This window comes from Pelophylax lessonae (genome assembly GCF_965119305.1).
Source record: "Pelophylax lessonae genome assembly, chromosome: 3".
NCBI lineage: Eukaryota > Metazoa > Chordata > Amphibia > Anura > Ranidae > Pelophylax > Pelophylax lessonae.
In genome coordinates this window covers 88,506,319-88,529,647 of record NC_138770.1, presented here as the reverse complement: position 1 = coordinate 88,529,647, position 23,329 = coordinate 88,506,319, and the positions used below count along the sequence as shown (strand labels likewise).

Sequence of the window (23,329 nt, the reverse complement as noted above, 5' to 3'; positions counted from 1 at the left end):
ATCCACTTCTGATGAAGGCAACTAACAAAGCAGCCCTAAAATGTGGCATATTAATTGTCACTTAATAAAAGTGAATATTAAAGACAAAATATTTATGTGAGGGGAGAGAGGGAGAGAAAGGGGGATAGGGGCCTTCTCGCTCCCCCCCAGGGAGATACGGGGAGTTTGATGGCCCCAACTTAGGGGGTGTAGTTGGGGAAGAGGTGAGGTCGGGGGTCAGGGTTGTTGCCCCCGTTATTAGCAAAATAGGTATAGGTAGAATCTGGTTACTGGATTAAACTGTTCTAAGGCTGGGTAGGTGGGTTTGTCAAACTGGAGTATTCTTCATTCGTCAGGAAATGGGTCCAGCAGGCCCATTTAGTGGAGAATTTTGTAGGAGAGTCTTGGGCAATACTGATCAATTCTTCCATCTCCGCAATTCTGAAGATCTTGGCAAGACATTCTTTGATTAATGGGGGGTGGGGAGTGCCACAGTGAATAAGAATGCACAAGTTTGCAGCATTGACCATGCGCATGGCCAGAGATTTAAAGTAGGTTTTAATGCGGTAGGGAGGTGTGGTGAAGAAGAAATAGAGATGGAGTAAAGTATAGGTTGAAAGTGGTCACCAGCAAGATAATGCAATGCACCTCAGACCAGTAGGTTTGAATGTGTGGCATGTAAAATATATTTTAGTTAAATTTTTAGAAATGTCCAATGCATTTTTGATTGCCCTAGCAATCAAGATATTCAAGGTTAGATTACTAGAAGGCGCATGACTGGGGTTCTTCTACATTTCCCATTTACACTCTGATGTGTATTTTTTTATTGAGTCTAAATGTTTTGACTTGCATCTGCCCATTCATTTCTTATAGGACATCGAAGAGCATTTACATAGCAAAAAAAGTACTTGACCCTTTTCTCCCCAACACACTGCAATACAGTGAATGTGTTTACAGTATAAAAAGTGTATTTTTTTCTTATAGGAAAGAGAAGTTGTGCCGGGGAGAACTTGGCTAAAATGGAGCTCTTTCTCTTTTTTACCACACTGCTGCAAAACTTCACCTTTCAAGCCCCTATTGGGGAGGAACTAGATCTTACCCCTTTAGCTGGATTCACAGCTCCCCCGAAAATACATGACATTTGTGCTGTGCCTCGCACATGAAAAGAAAGAACGATACACATGGCATTCAGGAGTGTACCTGGGGACCACAAACCCTATGGAGATTGGGAAGGAATCTATTTAATTTTGGAGTAATAAAGATGTTTCTTGAAGTAATTGGCAAAGATACAGAAAATATTATACAAGAAAAAGCAATATCAAAGTGGACATAAAAAAAAAAAAAATAGCATGTCTATGAAGATACACAGAACTGTATTTACAAAGACAAAAAATAACAAGTGTCATTGTAATTCAATTGTAAAATAGAAACTGAGCTACCAACTGTGTTTTTAAAATAAATTATAACTGAAAAAATATAAACATTCAAAAATAAAAGTTAGAATTGATGGTTTAGGTTCTTTAAGTGGATGATGCTTTTAATAAAAACTACTGGTAAAAGTTAATGGTCAGGCTTTTCATAGTTTGTGATGTTGCATCACAGTTAAGTCAAAAGTGAAGACTGCGTGTTCCTCAATTTAAGAGTATTGAAGCAGGCATATTTTAGCTGGAAATGAAAATTTGAGTTTTTGTTTGAAGATGGAAACATATATTACTTTCACACATTGTCACCACAGCAAATAAACCTTTTTGGTCAGACCACAATTTCTGAGTGAGTGAGCATATTGCATCAAGAAATACAAAATTAATTTGTAAAATTAATCATTAACTACACAGATTATGAATGAAAGGTCATTCAATAATCATAGGTCATGGAAGTAATATATGTACCATATTCCAGATGGTATAAATAGTATATATACTGTAGACTTCAATTGGGCACTGTGTGTGGTGGAAAAAATGGGGAGGGAAAGGAGGAAGGAATAAAAGAACAAACTGATCTAAAGATCACTTAGGGGTGTGGGAAGAATTTGATGGGTTACAGGAAATGGGCGCGGAGGGCCGTTTACCCCAGATTTTGTTGTATTTAGCTGGGCAATCTCTGTTCATAAATCACTTTTGTTAATATGTTTAAACCAAGACATCAGCGAAAGGGGGAGCCCGTAGCCAAGTCTCAACAATCTTTGTGTAGCCTTGAATCTCAAAGAGAAAATTCAGCAGTGGCGGCTGGTGCTCAAAATTTGGGGGGGCACAAACAGAAAAATGTAATAGGCATTGCTTTGCGGTAAAAAATTGCGTGACTTTGAGGTCACAAAAGAGTGAAAGGGGCCTTCAGTAATCAAGGTATAGTGTGCCCCCTTCAATGCAGAGTGACCAGTGTGCCCCCTTCAATGCAGAGTGACCAGTGACCAGTGTGCCCCCATCAATGCAGAGTGACCCGTGATCAGTGTGCCCCCATCAATGCAGAGTGACCAGCGTGCCCCCTTTAATGCAGAGTGACCAGTGTGCCCCCTTCAATGCAGAGTGACCATCGTGCCCCCTTCAATGCAGAGAGACCATCGTGCCCCCTTCAATGCAGAGTGACCATCATGCCCCCTTCAATGCAGAGAGACCATGGTGCACCCTTTAATGTAGAGAGACCAGCGTGCCCCCTTAAATGCAGAGTGACCAACATGCCCCCTTCAATGCAGAGAGACCAGCGTGCCCCCTTAAATGCAGAGACCATTGTGCCCCTTCAATGCAGAGAGACCAGTGTGCCCCCTTCAATGCAGAGATGCAGAGAGAACAGCGTGCCCCCTTCAATGCAGAGAGACCAGCGTGCCCCCTTCAATGCAGAGTGACCAGCATGCCCCCTTCAATGCAGAGTGACCAGCGTGCCCCCTTCAATGCAGAGTGACCAGTGCACTTACCTGATTTGCAGCGGCGGCTTCTCCTCAGTCCCCCATGTCTCTCTGTGTCTCCTCGAGTCCTCCGGCCTCCTCCTTCTCCTTGGCCAATGGCATGGGTTTGCCTTTCGGCCAATCAGGAAACGGGTCTGACGTCGACAGGGAGGTCACATGATCACCATGATGTCTGCTCGGCACCTCCCCTCTGTAGCCCTGTATTGTAGAAGCAGAGCTGCCTGGAGTCACGTGACCAGTCTGAAGATAACTGGAAAAAGGAAATAGAGAGGCATCTATTTAAACAAACACTTATACAGTTATCACCAGATATAGGTAGAGGGGCTGCCAGGATTTTTTTTTTTTACTATGAATAGCGACAGGAGGGGGGGGGGCAGAGGAATGCTCACACAGACGTGGGAGCTGACAGGCAGAGAGGGAGGAAGTGAGGAGGACAGGAGAGCTGCGGATGATGGATGGACATAAGCTGACCACGGTGGTCACAGTGGGGGACACAGGAAGGGGCAGGATCAGCCAGGTTTTTTTTACAGTTTAGAGAGGGGAAGGCTAGACAGCACAAGCACTGTGCTGTTTAATCTGCTATAAGGGAATAGGATGCATTTTTTTTTTTTAGGGTTGGTTACAAACACTTTAACACGTTCATAAACAATATAGGGGTTGGAAAAAATAGTTCAGTCTCAGTTTTTGCTGAGGATGCAAAGCTAAGCAGGGCAATAACTTCACAACAGGATACAGTACCTTTACAAGAAGACCTAATTAAAATAGAAGGGTGGGCAGCTATTGGGCAGGTGAGGTTAATAGTGAAAAATGTACGTAATACTTGAGAGCTAAAAATATGCCTGCAAGTTATTCACCAATTGTAGTATCTCTGGGGGAATTGAGGGTGGAAAAGGACCTGGGGGTCCTAGTAGATAACAAACTTAGCAATAGCATGCAATGCAAAGCTTTAGCAAGCAAGTTCAGCAGACTGCTATTGTGCATTAAAAAGGGTGACTACTTCCGGTTCCGGCGCAACATGAGCAGGGAGTGAGAAAAGGTGGCTCCGGTAATCACCGCTTATAACGTCTCTCCCACACCGCTCGTGGACTTCTCACCCCCACCCCACTGCCTTCTCCGCATACTGATCACCCCTGCCACTCAGATGGACCGTTTTGTGGTCCACAACGGGATAGGGAATGCCATGCTGCTCAGGCAGGACTCTCAGCAGCACACTGTGCCATCAAAAGCAGATAACATGGCGGCCGCAGAGAGCCTGGACAGCACAGCCCCGCACTCCCCGCTACTGATCATACTGGTGTACCCACTAGATGCACAATGCCAGTGTATGGCTCAGACAGTGGCTGCCATACTATCACCTACTATAGCAGATGCGGTGGAGAGGGCAGTAGTGGCAGGCATTTCTCAGCTCCACAAGGAGCTGGGGGAGCAGGCCAGACACTTATCAGAGGTGGAGCACAGAATCTCTGATCTGGAAGACAAAATGCAAACCTCTTTTGCAAGTGAAAGCAAATGAGCCCAAACCCAGCAGTACATATTAGAGAAGCTGAATGATTTAGAAAACAGATATAGCAGGAATACCTTAGAATCATTGGGCTACCTGAGTCTTTTAATACGGGCATGATAAATTACATCTGTTCCACGCGAATTCCACAGACGCTGGGTTTCAACGCAGTCTGTGTAATTGAACGTGCACAACACCTTTGATCCCCATCAAATGATCGTAGGTCCCCGCGCCCTGTAATAGTGAGATACCTCAATTATTCAGACAGACTGGCCATTCTCAAGTCCTTTAAAAATGCTAAATCTCTCATGCTAGACGGCCATAAACTTCTGCTGTTTGCAGATTACTCACAGGTAGTCGCCCGCAGATGAAAAGCCTTCCAACCATCTTGTAATGCTCTCTATCTGAAAGGCATCAAATGCATCCTTGCCTACCCTGCCACCCTTCGATTCACTGACCAATTTGGGGAAACCAAATCCTTCTCACACCCCGAAGAAGCAGCTGATTATATCTGCTCACACCTCCACCTGTCCATGGATACACACCCCCCTGCTGCTCCCCCATCTCTCCATCCACCAGGGAGCTCCGCATCCCACGCAAAGAGTCTCCCAAGAGGGCTCGTCTCTCCAAGAAATCATCTCCGCAGGACCAGCCTCACCAAACCTACGCTCTAACCCTCAAGGGAATCCCCTATCAAGTTCCAGAGGCCACCGGCTGTGCCTTTACCACCAATTCATTGCTCTTCGCCATGATCTTTACATGTACTGCAATGTAATCTATATGCGGCCCCGCCAGTACACATTACAGTTTTTATTTTCTTGTTCTATTACCTGCTAATCTTCATATTATATTGATAAATTGCTATCCTTTGCTGTTCCCCACAGCCTTCCTGGACTTCTGACTCCTCTCGCTTTTTGTTTTTATATACACCATCACCCTCATGGGAACGTCTCACATTCACAGATCCATGGAGAATGTCCTACCTAGAACACTAGCAAGCGGAACCAGCATCCTCTCCGGTATGCTGTCGGATGATGTGAGTATCATGTGGTAAAAAGTGAAGTCCACACATGTTATGGTTTATTTTTGTTTTTTCTTGTTTTTTGTTATGCCTATGCATTCAGTAGTAGGGATTCTTCCCTTACTGTGGCAAGCACAAAAGCTATACCCACCTCAATATCACCTATACCCCCCATAGTGAATTACTGATGGTACGACTGCCCTCCCGAGTGGCATCTCACCCCCTCACTCTAGTTAATCACATCTTTGTTGTAAGGACCCTACCCTTCGACCCCCCCTTGATCTAAAAATGTATCCTGGAATGTCAAGGGACTCAGGTCTCTCCATAAATGAATGGCCATTCTCGGGCATCTAAAACATCTTAAAACCGATATAGCCATGTTACAGGAAACATCTTACATCTACGGACCTCGACCACATGTGCAAACTTTGGGTAGGCTGAGTCTTTGGCTCGGCCTCCTCCAAAGGCAAAGCAGGGGTACTGTTCCTGATGAACAAACAGCTCACATGTGACATCCTTCCCTTATACTCAGACGACAACGGACTAATACATATACTGAAACTGGTCCATAATTCTAAAACTGTGGTCCTTGCTAATGTATATGCCCCGACCCCTCCCACGAAATCCTTTTTTCAAAAATTGACAGGCTGCCTGGACCCTTATATCCATTTGCCCCTGCTGCTAGCTGGGGATTTCAACTCAGTAATGGAAACTGGGGAGGAAAAATCATCCCCAAAGCCTTGAAATCTCTCCCGCTCCCCATCGACTGTCTCACCACTAGCATCCTTTGCCAACAGCCAGCAGCTCACTGATGTCTGGCGACTAGCCAACCACACAAGCAAGGAATACACCTTCTACTCACCCTACACAACACTTTCTCTAGAATAGACTACTTCTTTAGTAATCCTCTCTTAATTCACTCTTTATTCTCTTCCTCCATCTCTGGCCTGGAAATCTCAGATCACTCCCCCATTTCTATCCTCCTAATCTTCTATCCCCCCCTCCACAGCCAAACCTTGGTGGTTCCCCTCTTATCTTGCCAATAACACTGACCTTCGTACATCCCTACAGACCACTTGATCAAATTTTCTCAGATATAATGCACAACACATGGATGATCCAACCCTCCTGTGGGAGATGGGCAAACTTGTCCTCTGAGGAAATATCATTGCATTCGCCTCAGCTTATAAAAAGAAGGCGAACTCCAATTATACACTCGGAAGCGAGGCACTCCCCCAGGCATACTCCCGTCTCCAGCAGCAGGACTCTCCCACCCATAGAGCACAATGGAAAAAAGCTAAATCCCAATTTGACCATTGGGCTCTAGTCCAAGAACAATTTCACAAATCTCTACTTGACCTCCCAATACCATAAATTTGGTATCAAATCAGGGAAGCTCTTAGCCCGACTATCCAAAGGCCCATTCACCCTTACCCACATTACGTCTCTCATGGACACATCGGGCACTCTCTCCACCTCCCCAAAAAGATATCAACTCAGTCATGGAATGCTTCTATGCTACCCTATATGGCCCGGACCCTATAGAGGTTACTGAGGCTAACAGATGCCTGGAGAAAATCTCCTTACCCAAAATTTCTATGACCCAACTTTCCCAACTCAACGCACCCATCACCATCTCTGAGGTACAGTCGTCCATTTCTTCACTCTCCCCTGGCAAGGCCCCTGGCCCAGTTGGGTACACCTCAGAGTTCTACAAACTCACCAAGGATAGGATCTCTCCCTCCTTAACTGCCATGTTCCAACGTATTCTGGATGGTGGCAACTACATGCCCAAGGGCTCTCAAACATTCATTAAACTTTTACCTAAACCAGGTAAAGATCCTACCGAGCCTGGCTCCTACCACCCAATTTCTCTTATCAACCTGGACGCAAAATTACTATCTAAAATGATCGCTAATAGATTAGCCCAGATTATGTCATCCTTGTTCCATCCATCCCAGGCAGGCTTTACCAGGGGACGGTCTGCTACTGCCAATATCCGTAAAGTTCTAGCTGTTTTATCTCATGCTCACTCAAACCTCAAAAAACAACTCTGCCATATTCACCCTGGATGCCGAAAAGGCTTTTGACAATGTCAACTTTGAATGGCTTAAATTGGCTCTGCTTAAATTCAGCTTCTCAGGACCATTCTTGCACTTGATTTCCACAATGTATTCATCTCCTACTGCCAATGTTGATACTTTCAACCTTATTTCCAACACTATTCCTCTCCATAAAGGCACCAGACAAGGCTGTCCTCTCTCTCCCTTACTTTTTAATCTTGCCATTGAATCCCTCTCCCGATACCTCACTTTCATTGCCCCTCTCAAGGGAATCACTATTGGCCAAGAGGAAATTAGATCCAAATTGTTCGCAGATGACATTCTTTTGTTCATGTCCGACAAATCACATGATATGCACCATATGAAGGCTATATTCGATAGATTCTGTTATTGCTCGTGTCTGCGCATAAACTACTCAAAAAGTGAAATACTTCCTCTTGGCCAATCCCATCTCTAGCAATGGGCATTGTCTTCCCCTTTCTCTGTAGCCAAGTCTCACATAAAATACTTGGGCATCCTGGTAGGAAAATCCCCTTCCTCCCTATACCACCTGAACTACACCCTACTCTTTGCCAAAATATCCCATACTTCCCATACTTATCAAACATGATGACATTAAACACCTAAATAATCCTTGTCCACGTTCATCTGGCACGGCAAGAAATCACAAATAGCTATATCTAAGCTCTTCTCCCCTAGACCCATAGGGGTGTAAACCTCCCAGACATTAGACTATACAATCTTTCTTGTGTATTGAGAGTGGATATAGACTAGATCAACGGCACTTCCAATTTTTCAAATTATGCCTTTGAATCACAATTAAAAGGCATAATTTAGAGATATCTAGCGGCCATTCTACATAGCAAATGGGGCGATCTCCCCCCAGCCCTAAGACAGAACATCCTTTTCAGGGACACTTTGGCAGCCAGGAGGGAACTCAGGAAGAGACTGGGTCTTTCCCAACATATTTCCAACCACCTCCCCATCAAAGGCAATCCTGCCCTTCAATCACTGGATCTAGACTCTGTATACGCCTCCTGGTCCTCATGCGGACTTAAATATCTCTCCCAACTGTTTGACTCTTCAACCGGAAACCCTCTTCCTTTTCACGCTCTTCAACAACGATTCAAGGTCCCTCTGAACCACTTCCTATATGTCTATCCACTAACGGCCTATACACATTCATTGTGCCAGGACAAGACTAGAAGGTTTACTCCATCCATATTGGACACTTTACTGCCATTGGAAACCCTAAAACTCTCTCAAGTATACTGTCCCATTCAATCCCACCTTTTACAAAGGAGTCCATGCACATAAAGCTTTCTCCTGCACTGGTTCCAAACAGCATTTGCTGACAGGCTTCCGCTCTACCTGCACATTTATCCACAACAAATTTTGGAGGGAGCAGCAGCTCAAAATTCTTTACCATGCTTACTTACCTTTCTCATCATCTCCATCGCACACTCCAACCCAGGGATGCTCTTGGTGTCTGACTCACCAACCTACCCTTCTCCATAGACTGTGGACTTGCCGTGCTATCTCTTCCTTTTGGGACCAGGTGGAACATTTTGTCTCATTGGTCACTGGACTTCAACCAACGAAAAACCCGTTCCCGTTGCTTTTCGGCCTGCTGGACAATATGACCCTGTCTACATCACTGCATGTAATCCGCAATAGACTTCAATCTTCCATCATGATGTCCCACAAGGCATGGATATCTACGTGTTATATGGTTGCCAGGAGAGTAATCTTTAGAAACTGGACTTCTACCACTCCGCCGACTATACGCGAGGTCAGATCAGACTTGGATGCTCTACTCCGAAAGGAACACCTTGATCTGACTCTATCTAGGACCAACCCATATCGTTTCTGCTCTAAATGGTTATCATACATCAATAAATTTTGCCCTCACCTCCACAAGGTTGGCCATCTCAACAGAGACACCTATCCAAGGTCGTGAGACCCCCCCCCCCTTGATCTCCATTTTCCTCCTTTCACACGACCCCCCCCCCCCCCAGATATTGAGCCGCAATTACCTTCCTCCTTGATCTACAGACTTGATTGCCCATTCGGATGCTTTCTATGATGCCTGTTGGTCATACAAGCTCATCCAAGTACTTTACTTTATTTTGCTTTGCTCCTCACCCCCTCTCGGCATTTGCCGAGCAGGGGATCATGTTGTATTACATGTCTTTTTTCCTTTGGCGCTGCCTCTATCCATTCTTCCACTTTCTACTTCTTCCACATCTTTCTTATTAGTTGTTCTCTCCTTCCCTTTCTTCCCTTCACTCTTTCACCACTTTCTCTTCCCCCCCCCTCTTCCTCCCCACGCCCTCCTCTTTTCCTTCCATCCATCCCATTCTACACCCCAACCTATCCCCTCTACCTATTCTTTCTTCTTTCCCTCTTCTTTACTGAGTCAACTATGAGTCCATTCACTATGTGTTCCTCTTTTGTTGTTCACCACACTGGTAATCTGGGCCTACCCCAGTTCTCTAGCAAATACTTTGTTCATGTTGACTTACACATGTTTTAATGTTACTGTTTGTAACTTTTGTACTAATTTTGAAAACCCAATAAAGGTTTTCTTAAAAAACAAAGGGTGACCATAATCTACCACTTCACAAACTCTGGTTTGACCATATCTTGAGTATGCGGTCCACTTTGGTCATCAACCCTAAGGAAGATTGTGCTTCAACTGGAGAGAGTCCAGAGAAGGACAACAAAACTAAGAAGGGCTTCAGTTATGAGGAACAGCTACAAACATTAAATGTATTCTTTCTGGAGAAAAGATTCCATGATCACAATAATACAAATCTTTGAATAGTTACTCTAGCAATGGTAGGAAACTAGTTAACTAGTTATCTTAAGCCCTCTAAAGAAGACACATGGCCATACAATGAAGTTGGAGGAGAAGCGGTTAATCTCAAAGAGCTTAAGGGGTTCTTTACTGTTATAGCAGTAAAGATGTGGAACTCTCTTCCACAGTTGGTTGTGTCAGCAGGGAGTGTGGATAAATAAATAAAAAAAGAATTTGGTAACTGGGATTATTTCAGCTAGACTTCTGGGGGTGCTCAAATGGTCTACAGATACAGCATGATAAAAAAATCATGAACATTTTACAAAATTGCACAGTTTTAGATGTGTAATCTAACCTGGCAATTCAGAAACAGGTGTAAGTTAAAGCGTATTTAGGGGTTACATGGAAAACAATGTGAATAGTTATTAGTTCAAACATTTTAAAGTCTATTTTTGTGTAGATCATGTTAAAAAAAAATACAATAATTACATAATACATTTGGCTGGTATCAACTTCAACTGTGGTAAAGTAAAGGGGTTATAACTTTTGCAAAGCACTGCAAATAGCTTCAGATTATATAGATGACTAAGAACGCCTTTTTCAGAGTATGTCATCCTGCAAATTGAATATTACTGTCATGTCTCCTGTTGACTCTTAGAAGGAGCTGTGAACATCATTCACCCTGATCTTCTGCTACTCCCACCCATGAGATTAAAAAGGAGCATTTTGACTATGGCAGTCTACACTAATCTCTTATTACGATTTTTAGGCTGGAGTCACACCACTTGCATTACTTTTAGAACAGGTTGATGGGCACAGAAACACATGTCAGGCTTTCTCCAGGGTCCAGCCTCCCTCCCATGTTCTATAATAGGGCAGAGGTCCAGATCACAGATCCTAGGTGGGGACACATGCAACTAGGGATACATACAGAGACTTGCTGGCACCTGTGGTCCGCTCTTGAACACCTATCCACCGGAACACCCCAAGAACATGTACTTCTCCATTCAAGCATTTCCAAGTGTGGGCTGTTCCCTAAGAAGGTTCACCTGTGCAGTTAATCTGTGGAAGCCACAGTAAGGTTTACTTAGGAGAAAGACTTTATTGCATGTTTACAGTAAAAGTTGATTCAACTGCTTTGAGCCTGGTCTGAAGTTATTTAAGGGGTGCATGTGGGGTCTTGGCATATTCCTAAAGAACCTGGGTTCATAACAGCATGAGATATGTATAACATTACTACGACTGAGGTTCATTCAGCAAGACAAGGAGGAAGAGGTAGCTGCCATGATTAATTGCAAGGAAGAACAGCAATCAGTTGTTCGTGTGGTACCTGGTTTGGTGATAGGTCCTCCAGTAATGAGGGGGTTAGTGTTCTGGCTTCCTCCCTAGCTGTCCTTCTCTGCTGGTCACTCTGACTGGACTAGCGTTCCAAAGATCTATGGCCTGATTGCTAGCTATGAGAAGAGAAGAGTTAAGTGTAAGCACGCATGAGGTCTGTGCTATGTGCTCAGCGGGACCCCATCCTGTTACTGGGAGTGAGGTACCCTAACTGATGGAGTGGGCAGAAGCTCAGCCTGTCCCTCTGAATGTAACACATATATCAGTACAAGTGTGTAAGATCATTGGATGAAGCAGCTTATAGAGGAACTCTATGTTATGGATACTACCCACATGTGGCTCATCTCTAGATCAGAGAGCCAACTTAACATTTGATTCTTCACATGACGGGGCAAAGTGTTACCCCACTTTGAGATCCAGTTCATCCCCTGGGGTAGCCTATAGAACCCCTGGGTATATGCAACACGGAGCAGCCAGCATGGGTACGTCGTTGTACCACTCTGCGCATTGTTCTGCCACCATCCCCCTCTACAAGCTTGTGATTGCTGTGTATAAGCACCTAAAATTTTTCACAAGTTTCATACTTTAATGTGTCAATATTTTATATTGTTGAGCTGTTGTAAGCACATAAAGGTTCTGTCAGGAATGGGGGATTGAATCCATATAAATATTGTGTCCAATACGTTAAACACTACAATCACTATGACACTACAGTCATAAAGCTGCCAAAACCTACCTGAGAAGTAAAATAAGTTTTATTCAGTAAGCCAGTCATTGCTTCAGGAAAATCTGTGCAGGAAGACCTGTTCCACCTGAGTATACCATCCAATATTGGAAGCTTCCATTTTCCTAGGATAATGTCTAGGTTCCCGACAAGGCACACATATCACATACTATGATGCTGCATACTCATACCTGGGATCTGGATGTGGTCGGGCAATGTTGTCTTTCTACTTCAGTTACTTGCTCTAGCTCTGTTCTCCGGCTTTTCAGTATGTAAACATAAAGAAAGGGTAGGCAGTAGCGCCAAGGTCCTCATTTGCTGCCCCTGTTGTCGACACAGGTGCAGAAGGACCTTGGCTATCATTCATTATTACTGAGGACTGAGGCTGGCTAAATGCCAACTTTTGCTTTTAAGTGCTATATCACACAGCAGTTACCAATAGAGTAACAAAATGCATTTTGCACATCTGCTTACTCATAAGGTATTGTTGACTTGATCTTTGTACTTGACCTGTGTTGGATCACTGGAGACCCAGACCGCTGCACTCTGTGTTGAGTAACCTTCAGCACTTTTAACCTTAGCTGCAGCATGATAGTATACTAAGAACTTATTACACTTGCCTCAAAGTGTGGCATTTGATCAATGTTTTTGTTTATGTAGCCTGACTACAGCACAGGAGGAAAAGAAGGAAGCTTCCATTGGGCATTCAATATAAAGATAGTGGCTGCAGTGGCAAAGATTGTCCAACAGATGGAGCACCCACTCTATGACTGGACTAGACTCCTCACAACTACTTATTTCCAAATACCCAAGATCCAAACAAACTGAGACTTATTATATTATATATTTACATACCTCCCAACTTTCAAACTTAAGAATGAGGGACATTTGAGGGAGGTTGAAGCCTGTGGGGCACCACAGCAGAAAATGGGTGTGGTCAAACTTTACGGGGGGGGGTTAAGGGCATAGGTAAACAAAACTCAGGCTTTGGGTATGTGCTGGGAGGTAGAGGACTTGTGGTGGGGGATCAGATATGTGTTGCGGGGGGCCTTTGGGAGGGGAGAGGACTTGTACTAGAAGGTGGTGCAATGGAGGGGATTGGATAAGTGCTGGATAAGTTATGGAGGGGGGGCACTTTGAGAAGGAGGTGGTCATGTGTTGGTGGGAGAGTCAGATACGTACTGGGGAGGCTCTTTGGAAGGGGCACAGCATTGCGCTGGAGGGGTCAGATACATACCGGGAGGGGGGCACACATTTTTAAAAAAAGTAAAACAAAACTTTTAATACCATTTGTCCCTTGCTGTCTGTCTCCATCCTGGGTGTCTTGCCTCCTAGTTGTAGGGTAGGAGGTGATCCTGGAGGTGGCACAGAGTGGAGGGTGGTACTGGCAATGCTGCCAAAAATTTTGAAAAAAACAAAAACCTGTTTTTATAGTTTGTTATAAAATTTTGCAAACAGGTAATTTTTCTCCTTCATTGATGTGCGCTCATGAGGTGGCACCGATGGACCCTAATAGGCACTGATAGGCTGCACTGGTGGGCACTGATAAACGACACTGATGGGCACTGATAAGGTGGCACTGATGGGCACTGATAGGCTGCACTGGTGGGCACTGATAATCAACACTGATGGACACTGATAAGGTGGCACTGATAAGGCGGCACTTATGAGGCAGCACTGATATGTGGCACTGATGGGTGCACCAATGTGCACTGATGGGTGGCACTGAAGGGCATTGGTAGGTGGCGCTGAAGGGTACTAATAGGCAGCACTCATGGGCACTGATGGGCACTAGTAGGTGGCACTGATGGGTGGCACTGATGGGAAATGATAGGCACTTGCAGGTGATACTTATGATGGGGCACTGATGGCACTGGTGAGCACTGATAGGTGACACTGGTAGGTGGCGCTGGTGGGCACTGGTAGGTGGCACTAGTGGGCACTGGTAGGTGGTACTAGTGGGTACTGGCAGATGGCACTGGTGGGCACTGGTGGGCACTGGTAGGTGGTACTGGTGGGCACTGGTGAGTGACACTGGTGGGCACTTGTGGGCACTGGTAGGTGGCACTGGGGGCACAAATAATTCCTCTCCTCTTGTCCCTCTGACAGCAGCCAGCGATTGTTTTCTTTTTTTTTCTCCTCACACTGACAGTGTGAGGAGAAAAAAGCAGCTGATCGCTGGCTGCTGTTTACTTTACATGATCAGCTGTCATTGGCTAACAGCTGATCGCATGGTAAGGGGGCGGGATCGATCTGTGATCAGGTAAGTCTCATGGACTTGCCAATCACAGAGCGAGCCGGGCGCGCTCCGCAGGGAGCAGGCAGGGCGCTCTTTGCTGAGAGGACATCAATGTACGCCCTCCAGGCAATTTAGGTCCGCGCTGTAGCCATCAATCGGCTATAGCTCGGGTGTCAACTAGTTAAAGTAACGCAGTGCCGAATCGCAAAAAAAGGGCCTTGTCATTAAGGGTGCAAATCCTTTCCTTTCCAGGAAGTGGTTAAATGGTTATTCAGACGTAAGTCTTTGAGTCAAAAGCAAGAGTGTAATGATAATCTTATCTGCCTTGATCCAGGACCTTGAAGTAGAGTTGGCCCTGTTGAGGTCTGCAAAAGGTTTGTGAAAGAAATTCTCCTGCAACAGACAAGTAATTCACATCCCTTACCTCCACTCCACCTAAAAACTGATTCACACCAGATGCATTGTGCTCAGTGCGAGTTTTCCTGCAATAAATGCACTTGAGTTGATGTGCACTGGCATTTCGTTTATAAAGCATGTTGCATTGCTGTGTAGAAGCCAAAAAAATGTGCAATGCTATGAACAGGTCACATTGAAAACATTTGTTTTGTTGTGTGCCCTGGCATTGAGTCTGAGACGATCTGTACAGATCAATGCAGCTCAACTGAACTGATATGAACAAACCCCAGATCCTAACCATTAAGACACTATTTTTACTGTTAAGCAATCACAAACTTTCAAAGTAATGAAACATACTGTACATGATAGTAAATGATCTGCAGAATGCTAAATTCCCCAGCCAGTGTCGCATTATAATATATTTTTCTATTGTTGGGTGGAGACTGCGAGATGATGGAATGCTTAAAGGCCTGCTAAAGTTTCAGAAAACGCTGTCACAAAAGGGTATAAATACTGGCTGTGTATAAAGGTAAATTATTTACTGCAGAGACACGGAAGAGAGAAAACCAGATCACCTTACAGCACAGAACTGTAAGTAAAGGGACAAGATCACTTGGAAAAATGTAGCTTTACCTTAAAACTCTTTAAAGTTTAGCTTTAAAGTCTTTTTTTAATCAAAGTAAAACTATGATGGCAGTATTATGGATGCTGTTACTGCATTTTTTTTTTTTTTTTAAGAGGCTGTCCTCATCCTGACCTAGTGAATCACTGACCTACAACAAGAACCCTGTACAGGTCAGAATTTACTGTCTACATCAGGGTTTCTCAACGAGGATTCCATGGAACCCTGTGGTTCCTCCTGAGGTTGCTAAGGGTTCCTTGAGCAATGGGCAATTTCTGCCTCTCAGATAAGTTTCCAATGACACAGTTGTTTCTTTTAGCTATTTGTAAGGGGGTAATTCTTCCCAATGATGACAGGAGTAAGGAGCATTCTTCCCACTGACTGTCACACTAATGTGTCATGAGTTGTAGATTTTACATTTTAGCAAAGGTTCCCGAGACCAGAAATTTATTTCAAGGGTTCCTCTGTGTTGAAAAGGTTGAGAAAGGCTGGTCTACATACTTGTCTAAGGCCAGTGACTCACTAGCACACACAACGCAGCACACCAGCTCTCTGTGCACGACTCATCCTGCAATGGGTCCCCTACATGTAGGGCACCTTGCAGAATCTAAGCATGGTGCCAGGTTCTGAGACTCTCTCCATTCCAGTAAGCCTTTTCTAGTCTCTGCCCATCAGTAGAAATATAGTCCTGGCCTGATGTCATCTGAGAGAGAGAGCAATATGGGAGCATGTGATCTGTAAACACTGACAGGGGTTAACTAACCAACTGCCACTGACTACCAAAGTGTGTGTATGATTCGTATCCCTATCCAGCCACTTTTGACATTTACACAGCTCTACTCAACAATATGGGGTGCTGTTGGTCACTGGTGGTCACACCAACATATGGGGGGTTAAATAACACTACTACTAACCATTAATGTGAGGGTTATTTTTGCATCAACTAACATTTATGATAAGGATTATTATTGCATTTGCTGACAGCAATGGTGGAAGTTACTAAGACTGTCACTGACACCAATAATGAGGTTTATTTTACTTCCACTTTTTCTGTGTGATGGTAATTACAGCAGGACTGAAATTTTCAGGAGCTGAATGTGCTGCCTAAAGCCTCGTACACACGCACAGATTGTTGGCCAACTGATCGGCCAACTTTTGTCCAGTGTTGTTTGTTGGTTGAAATGTGCTCTAGACTTGCACTGGACTTTTGTTGGCCAACAAAAACCAACTTCAGAAGTGATGTCATGTTCTGGTTGACTTTAAGTGTGTTTTTCTTCTCTGAGCATGCCCAGTCTTGCTCATCTGATTTTTGCCTGCCGAAATCTGTACTGACTGAGGAACAATCGGCCGTTCTTTGTTGGCCAACAAAAATTTTATAGCATGCACACCAGATTTTTTTCGGCCGAAAATTCGCAGTTGGTTGTCGGAAGCATCATACTAACAAGCCTACAATCGGCAGATCGGACGTTGGCCAACAATTTACGGCCAACAATCTGTGCGTGTGTACGGGGCTTTATTTTGCACTATACAGCACGATGTGTAAAAACAGGCTGCAACTGTGCGGTCATCTGGAAATGTCGGGAGCTGCACTTGAAACCCTATGTTAAAAGCAGCATGTTGTCATGCAGGTTAGTGCAGTGCCAGCTGTATGATGCATGTTTCAGTGCATCACACTGTTTTTATTTATGTTTTTTCTTTATTTGGTGTGTCATATAGAGGCTTACTTATTAAAGCTAGAGAGGGCAAACTTAGTCACAATTCTGCAGAGAAACCAATCCGTTTCAAACCTCAGCTTGTTTAATTAAGCTTTAGCAATAAAACCTGGAAGCTCGTTGGTTTCTCTGCAGAATTGTGACTAATATTGCCCTCTCTAGCGTTAGTAAATAAACCCTATAGTGACACTTCATTCAAGTCAATGAATGCCATCCGGTTCCCAACTCTCAGTAACAGGGAAACAGGGAACACTGGCCTTGGTTACACTCTTCACCAGCATTGCTCAGCTGCAGTGTCCACCATGACCTCATATGTAGGCTCTCTACAAATGGGTTAACCCCTAGTGACCTTGAGGGAACCAGGCCACCACTCACTAGTGTCATAGGAGGTAGGACTATTACCACCCGGTGACCTGGGTGACTGAAGAGATCACCTTTTTTCATAGAGCTTGTTGCTCTTTTCTTTCACACGGAAGCTCTCAGACTGCGAGGACCTCAAAAAGGAATTACAGCCAGTCCCCACAGCAAGCACAGGATGCCACCCTTACCGTCAATCTACCACAGTCAGGGCAGACAGGAAAGAGAGTCTAGATCAGCCCTGTGTGGCAAACGGCCGAGCCTTTCCTAGGAGCCCCCCACTATATAATGTCCATTGTAATGCCCTTGTAGTGTGGAAATGTAAACCTGGACTTAGTCCCCTCCACAAAGCATACCTCCAAGAGTTCATGATGCTTACAGCATGTGCACACAGCTGGTAAATCCAGCACGTTCTTCTGCAGCATCCAACCCACTCTGTAATCAGTACTGCCATCCATCACAACTCCAACCAGGGAGGCTGACAGGTCTTCCACAAGCTGTGACATACTTTATTCAACGTCAAGTTTTATCAGCCCTGATTCACCACCTGCTTCCCCTAAATTGGCCAAATGTGCCTCCCTACTTCTTCCTGAAATAGGGTACACACACACCAGTAAAGGGAGAAATTCCATCATATTGAGACTCACATGCTTGAATAAAAGAATTTCCACACAAGTGCCACACTACCTGAGCACATACAGACACTTCTGGGCTAGTGTGTTAGGGATTTCCAAGATTATTAAATAATTTTAACATGGAGGTCTAACTACCTGATTCCCTCACTGTGCTTATATTCTATATTTTTTGCATGGGGATGTTGGACCTTTTTCTTCTTCCCCCATTGGCATCTTGGGTCCACATGTCTCCTTAAGTGTTCCTTGTTTGTTATTCTGGTTTACCTTGGCGCTCAGTGATCCAGAGGGAGTGTCTCTTCTTTTAATGGTTCCGGTCAGGTTCATTCATTTTCTTATATGGATTATGATATCCGGATATGAACCCTGAAGAAGATCTAGACTACTTTGATTGAAATGAATTGGGTCTTTCACCTAGATATATTAGTTTTATAGTATTAGTTTCTAACTTGTGATCAACAATATTTCATAAGGATTGATGTATACTGTATGATGAATGAATGATACTGGAACCAATATTTTTGGATATCCTGTGTCAATTACTTTTAACCATGGATGAATAAAATCAATGAATAAAATCATATTCTTTTACAGATGTTTAATGTTTGGTTGCTGCCTCAAAGTCTCCAGGGGTATTGGTAGTGTGCTTTGTTAACATTGCGTACATCAGGTGTAATCTGCTCCCATCCTCTAAAAACCCAGGACTCCACCCACACAGGCAGCCGTAAAAAATTTACAGAGGTTGTAATTTGTCTTTTCCCTATTCACTCTGGTGTTTTTTTCCTTTCCTTAGATATCGTTGGCAACACGTTCTCAATGGACCTTATCACAATCCTTATATCTGTCGTGGTCATTCTCTTCTTGGCCAATGTTTACAATAACCAAAAGAGACATAAACACAAGAATTTACCTCCCGGGCCCAAACCTTTACCCATCATCGGAAATCTGCACATGATTGACATGAAACATCCTCACAAAACATTTATGGAGGTAATACAACCATCTTTTACTAAGCTCATATTTAGTTTTTCAGGTATTAAGATAAGGCATTTGGCTGGCATTCCTTCCACCTTATGAACATGCCTTGCAGTGCTGAACATAAATAACATAGGGCTTCTGGTTAAATAAATATTCCAGGCATTCTTTTGAGTTTGTTGTTTATTTATACCTGCAAGCCCACTTGCCATAGTGCCACGTGGCCATCTTTCCTTGCCAGGAACTCACAAGGGCTCCTACAGTCTGCTGTACCTGCATGCTCTATCTAGAAACAGCTACAAATGTAGTTGTATATTTTCTAACACATTCTACCAATTCCCCATTTTCTCCTGTTTGAGCTCTTTGGGCATCCCTGGCAACACTGGTATCACCTCTTATATATTTCCAGCTCAGATTAGGTCACCATAGTTGGGCTTTAGACAGGTATTGATGCTGATTGGTGGCCTGCCTCTCTGGAGAGTATACCAGATCTTTAACCATAAGAGGAAGGGCCTACCTCAATTCTGATAATCTTCCTAGTGTTGGGGCTTACTTAGTGCTCCTCTATGCCTATCTATATGAACACTGTATGACAAGGCAAATTCGTAGAAAGAACTTCTGCCACTGGATACCAGATAGTGGGTATTAACCTAAAAAAACAGGAGGCAGCAAAGACATTACTTCACATTTTGCCCTTGTGTCATGTCTAGAAGAAGATGGATTGACGGACTTCATTATGTCAAGTGCAACGTTTTTTGTTTGTTCTTCTTGCTAGTCTCTCTTTAAATGGAAGACTCTGCAGTTGCGCAGACTATGGAGAATTGACATGACTAAAATTGATCAGTGAAATGCACAAATGCTTTTTTTTGCTTTATACTGTCTTAAAAATACAATAATTTACATGTTGGATGAAAGATTTAGTGTAGTATAAAACTTTGTGTGACTAAATTGTACATTTTACAATTTTACATCAGGGAAAAAGGACAACTGAGATTAAATTTAGACTGAGGGATTTGGTTTCAGAAGAGGGACAATCCCTCCAAATAGGGACAGATGGGAAAGGTACACCAAGATGGACACCACAATCAGTAGATTTCATTCTGTATTTACCATATGTTACTCTAATTTTGTGGAGAAACAAATAATCACCTCCAGATGAACTACATTAATTGCAAGAATTTAAGCAAACGTTCTTAGAAAAATTGGAATGTTGTTTTAAGTTGGACAGACCTATGCATAAAGACATAAAAGAATGAAATGAAATATTTGTTTAGACATAATAGAAGGGGATTTATTTAATGCTAATTTTAGACCATTAACTATGTCTTACTACTCAATGTTACATTTACAGCTGTCTAAGAAGCATGGCACAGTATTAACCATTCATATTGGAATGGCAAAAGTAATCATCTTGTGTGGCTATGACACTGTTAAAGATGCTCTACTCAACTATGGTGAAGAATTTTCTAACAGACCAAAGTTGGCAATATTTTCTAAATCAACAAAAGACAACGGTAACCATGTTTTTTTATCTTTGGTAAATGGCAACCGATATGGTTCATGCACCTGAGTTTTATTTGTTTTCTGTTGAACTTTTTTCAATAAGTGCAAAACACAACTTGTTGATCCTGCTAGAAATCCAGTCGGCAGATTCTCTGCTCACTGTTATCAGTTAGTAGTGTTCTCAACTATCTCTGTAAGTCTAGAAAAAAGAAAATCAATGCAGCCACCACATCTAAGGATTGGCAGGCAGCAATATATTACAATATTTGTTGTTCTTGGGTTTAGATATCCTTTAAGGAAATTAATGTTTTATAATAAATTCTTTAGATAAGACAAAGTAAATACTAGGAACCATTTGTTTTTGCTATCAACAGCCCTGAATCTGTATTTTGGGCGCATTTGTATCAGACGTTATATTTTTTGACTCAAAGAAAATATTACATTTTTCCTGTTTAGGTGTTATTTTTTCTAATGGTGAGAGCTGGAAGGCAATGAGAAGATTCACTCTTTCAACGCTTCGAGATTACGGGATGGGAAAGAAAGCTATAGAAGACAAGATTAGTGAAGAAGCCGAATGCTTAGTGCAAGCAATGAAGACTTATGAAGGTGATTGTTTTGATGCGTCTGTGTCTTCTTTATCATTCACATTTTTTAATGCCCTTTGTTCTACAAAAAAACAAATTTGATTACCTTTTATTTGCTGTGGGATATTTTTTTCGTACTTGTATCTGCATTTGTTATTAGAATAATCTTACAGATCATCTTCCTTGATGCCCGTTTCCCATGTGATCCTATATGGGCAAATTAGTCTGTCACTTCTATTATTGGCCACCCTTTTCTATGTTAATTGCCATATCTGACACATATAGATGTTTGAACTCATCCCAAATTCTGGTATCATATGAAAAATTTCAGACATTTTTGTACAGAACAATATGCACATCCAAGAAGTCCACATATGAACACAACTTCTATCCAAGCCATTTGATATCTGAAAGGATGTCTTCTAAGAGCTCATTCTTAATGGCCAATACAAAACAAAATATGTCCAGCAGATATGATATTGTACCAAACCATGTCTTTATATTGATGATCATGAGATCCTACATCACTAAGATACTAACACTAAAAGGAAATTGCTTGAGACAACATATGGTCCTTTATATTGTCTACACGAAATCCACCACTATATAATGTATTAGACAAAAATAATCACACAATAATTAATTTTAAGTCTCTCAATGTAGTGCTAGTGAGTAATACCACACTAACACAAATAAACTGAATGATAAATCAGATTTTTTTTTTTTAGTTACAGGTAATTGGTAACAGAAACAGCAATCTCAAAATCATTCCAATTTCCATAGCAAGGTCCAACCTGCAGCCACGCATCACATATGCCTGGCAATGGTTGATGGACTATGGATCCATGTGCCACCCTACCCACTACAGCTGAAGTATTTGCTCTGTAAATTCTATTTCTGTTGTACTGCTTTTAATTTATTATAACAATTATATATTATCATATAGCATTAGAGTACCTAAAGCCTAGATTTAGCTACATTTATGGTTCAAACTGTCAAAGATCAAACTATCCATGTCTTAGAGAGGATGGGCAATTCAAGTTTGAAATGTATATGCTCCTTTAAGGATCTGTCTCTATTTTCACCTAAGATTCACAAAACCTTCATCCAAGGGTCATGCTTGAAGTGATTGTAGCTGTATTAGTGTACTTGGAACAAAAGTACTGTGTATGATACTTTTTTAAATAGTGCTAACATTCAACTTTTTAGGACAAGCTTTGATCCAAGATTCACACATTTTTCAGGGATCAGTGAGAATTAGGTGTGAATCTTGGATGACAACACTAATAAGTAGTCAATTTTTCTTGTATTTCCCAGCGTGAATCTGTTTCTTGTTACTACGAAATTATGTTTTTTTTTAAATTCCAGGTAAACCTTTTGATAATCTGACCATCCTTAATGCTGCAGTGGCCAATATAATCATCTCCATACTACTTGGTCATCGATTCAGTTATGATGACCCCACTATACTAAGGCTCATGGGTTTGATTAATGAAAACATCCAGCTTATGGGTTCTCGTGTGGTCCGGGTAAGTTGCTTTATATGTGTGTGTTTGGGTGAGAGGTACTTTGAATTGATTTGCTGCTTACTTGCTTGGGGGGGGGGGGGGGGGCAGTGGATATTGATTAGAACACCACTATCAAGTTTCTATGTCTCATTAAAGATATTTCCATTAACTTCCTGTCCTGAAAACACGATAGGAAGTAATTGAAAATTACCAGCGTTCTACTAATATTGCACATCATTCTAATGAGCAGCATGGAGGCGACCACATAACTTTATGGATTCAAGGCATTGTTAAAATAGTGCATTCTAGGAGAGGTGGTGATACCTCATGGCTGGGTTCACACTAAATTTGGAGCGGCTATCAGCAGAGGGTCCGGTGCATCACTGTGCACCATTTCGGGTCCGTACTAGGTCCGACTTTTTGACTGAATTCAGACCTGAAAGGGGACCAGAAGACGCACAGGACTTTTCTGCAAG

At 42.8% G+C, this 23,329-nt stretch overlaps 2 protein-coding genes across 2 annotated transcripts in view; both read left to right on the top strand.

The window, feature by feature from the left end:
• LOC309551304 (cytochrome P450 2K1-like) overlaps positions 1–1,302 on the top strand; it is a 54,704-nt gene extending 53,402 nt beyond the window's left edge. Inside the window, exon 10 of the mRNA XM_082251836.1 lies at positions 964–1,302. Coding sequence (XP_082107962.1) covers positions 964–1,142 — 179 coding nt within the window. The 3' untranslated portion in view covers positions 1,143–1,302. The remainder of the gene's footprint in view (positions 1–963) is intronic.
• Positions 1,303–17,110: 15,808 nt separating this feature from the next.
• Positions 17,111–23,329, top strand: part of LOC309551316 (cytochrome P450 2B11-like) — an 87,086-nt gene continuing 80,867 nt past the window's right edge. The window contains exons 1-5 of the mRNA XM_082251851.1: positions 17,111–17,210; positions 19,077–19,273; positions 20,610–20,772; positions 21,218–21,367; positions 22,714–22,874. Of these exons, the coding sequence (XP_082107977.1) occupies positions 17,183–17,210; positions 19,077–19,273; positions 20,610–20,772; positions 21,218–21,367; positions 22,714–22,874 (699 nt within the window). The 5' untranslated portion in view covers positions 17,111–17,182. The remainder of the gene's footprint in view (positions 17,211–19,076; positions 19,274–20,609; positions 20,773–21,217; positions 21,368–22,713; positions 22,875–23,329) is intronic.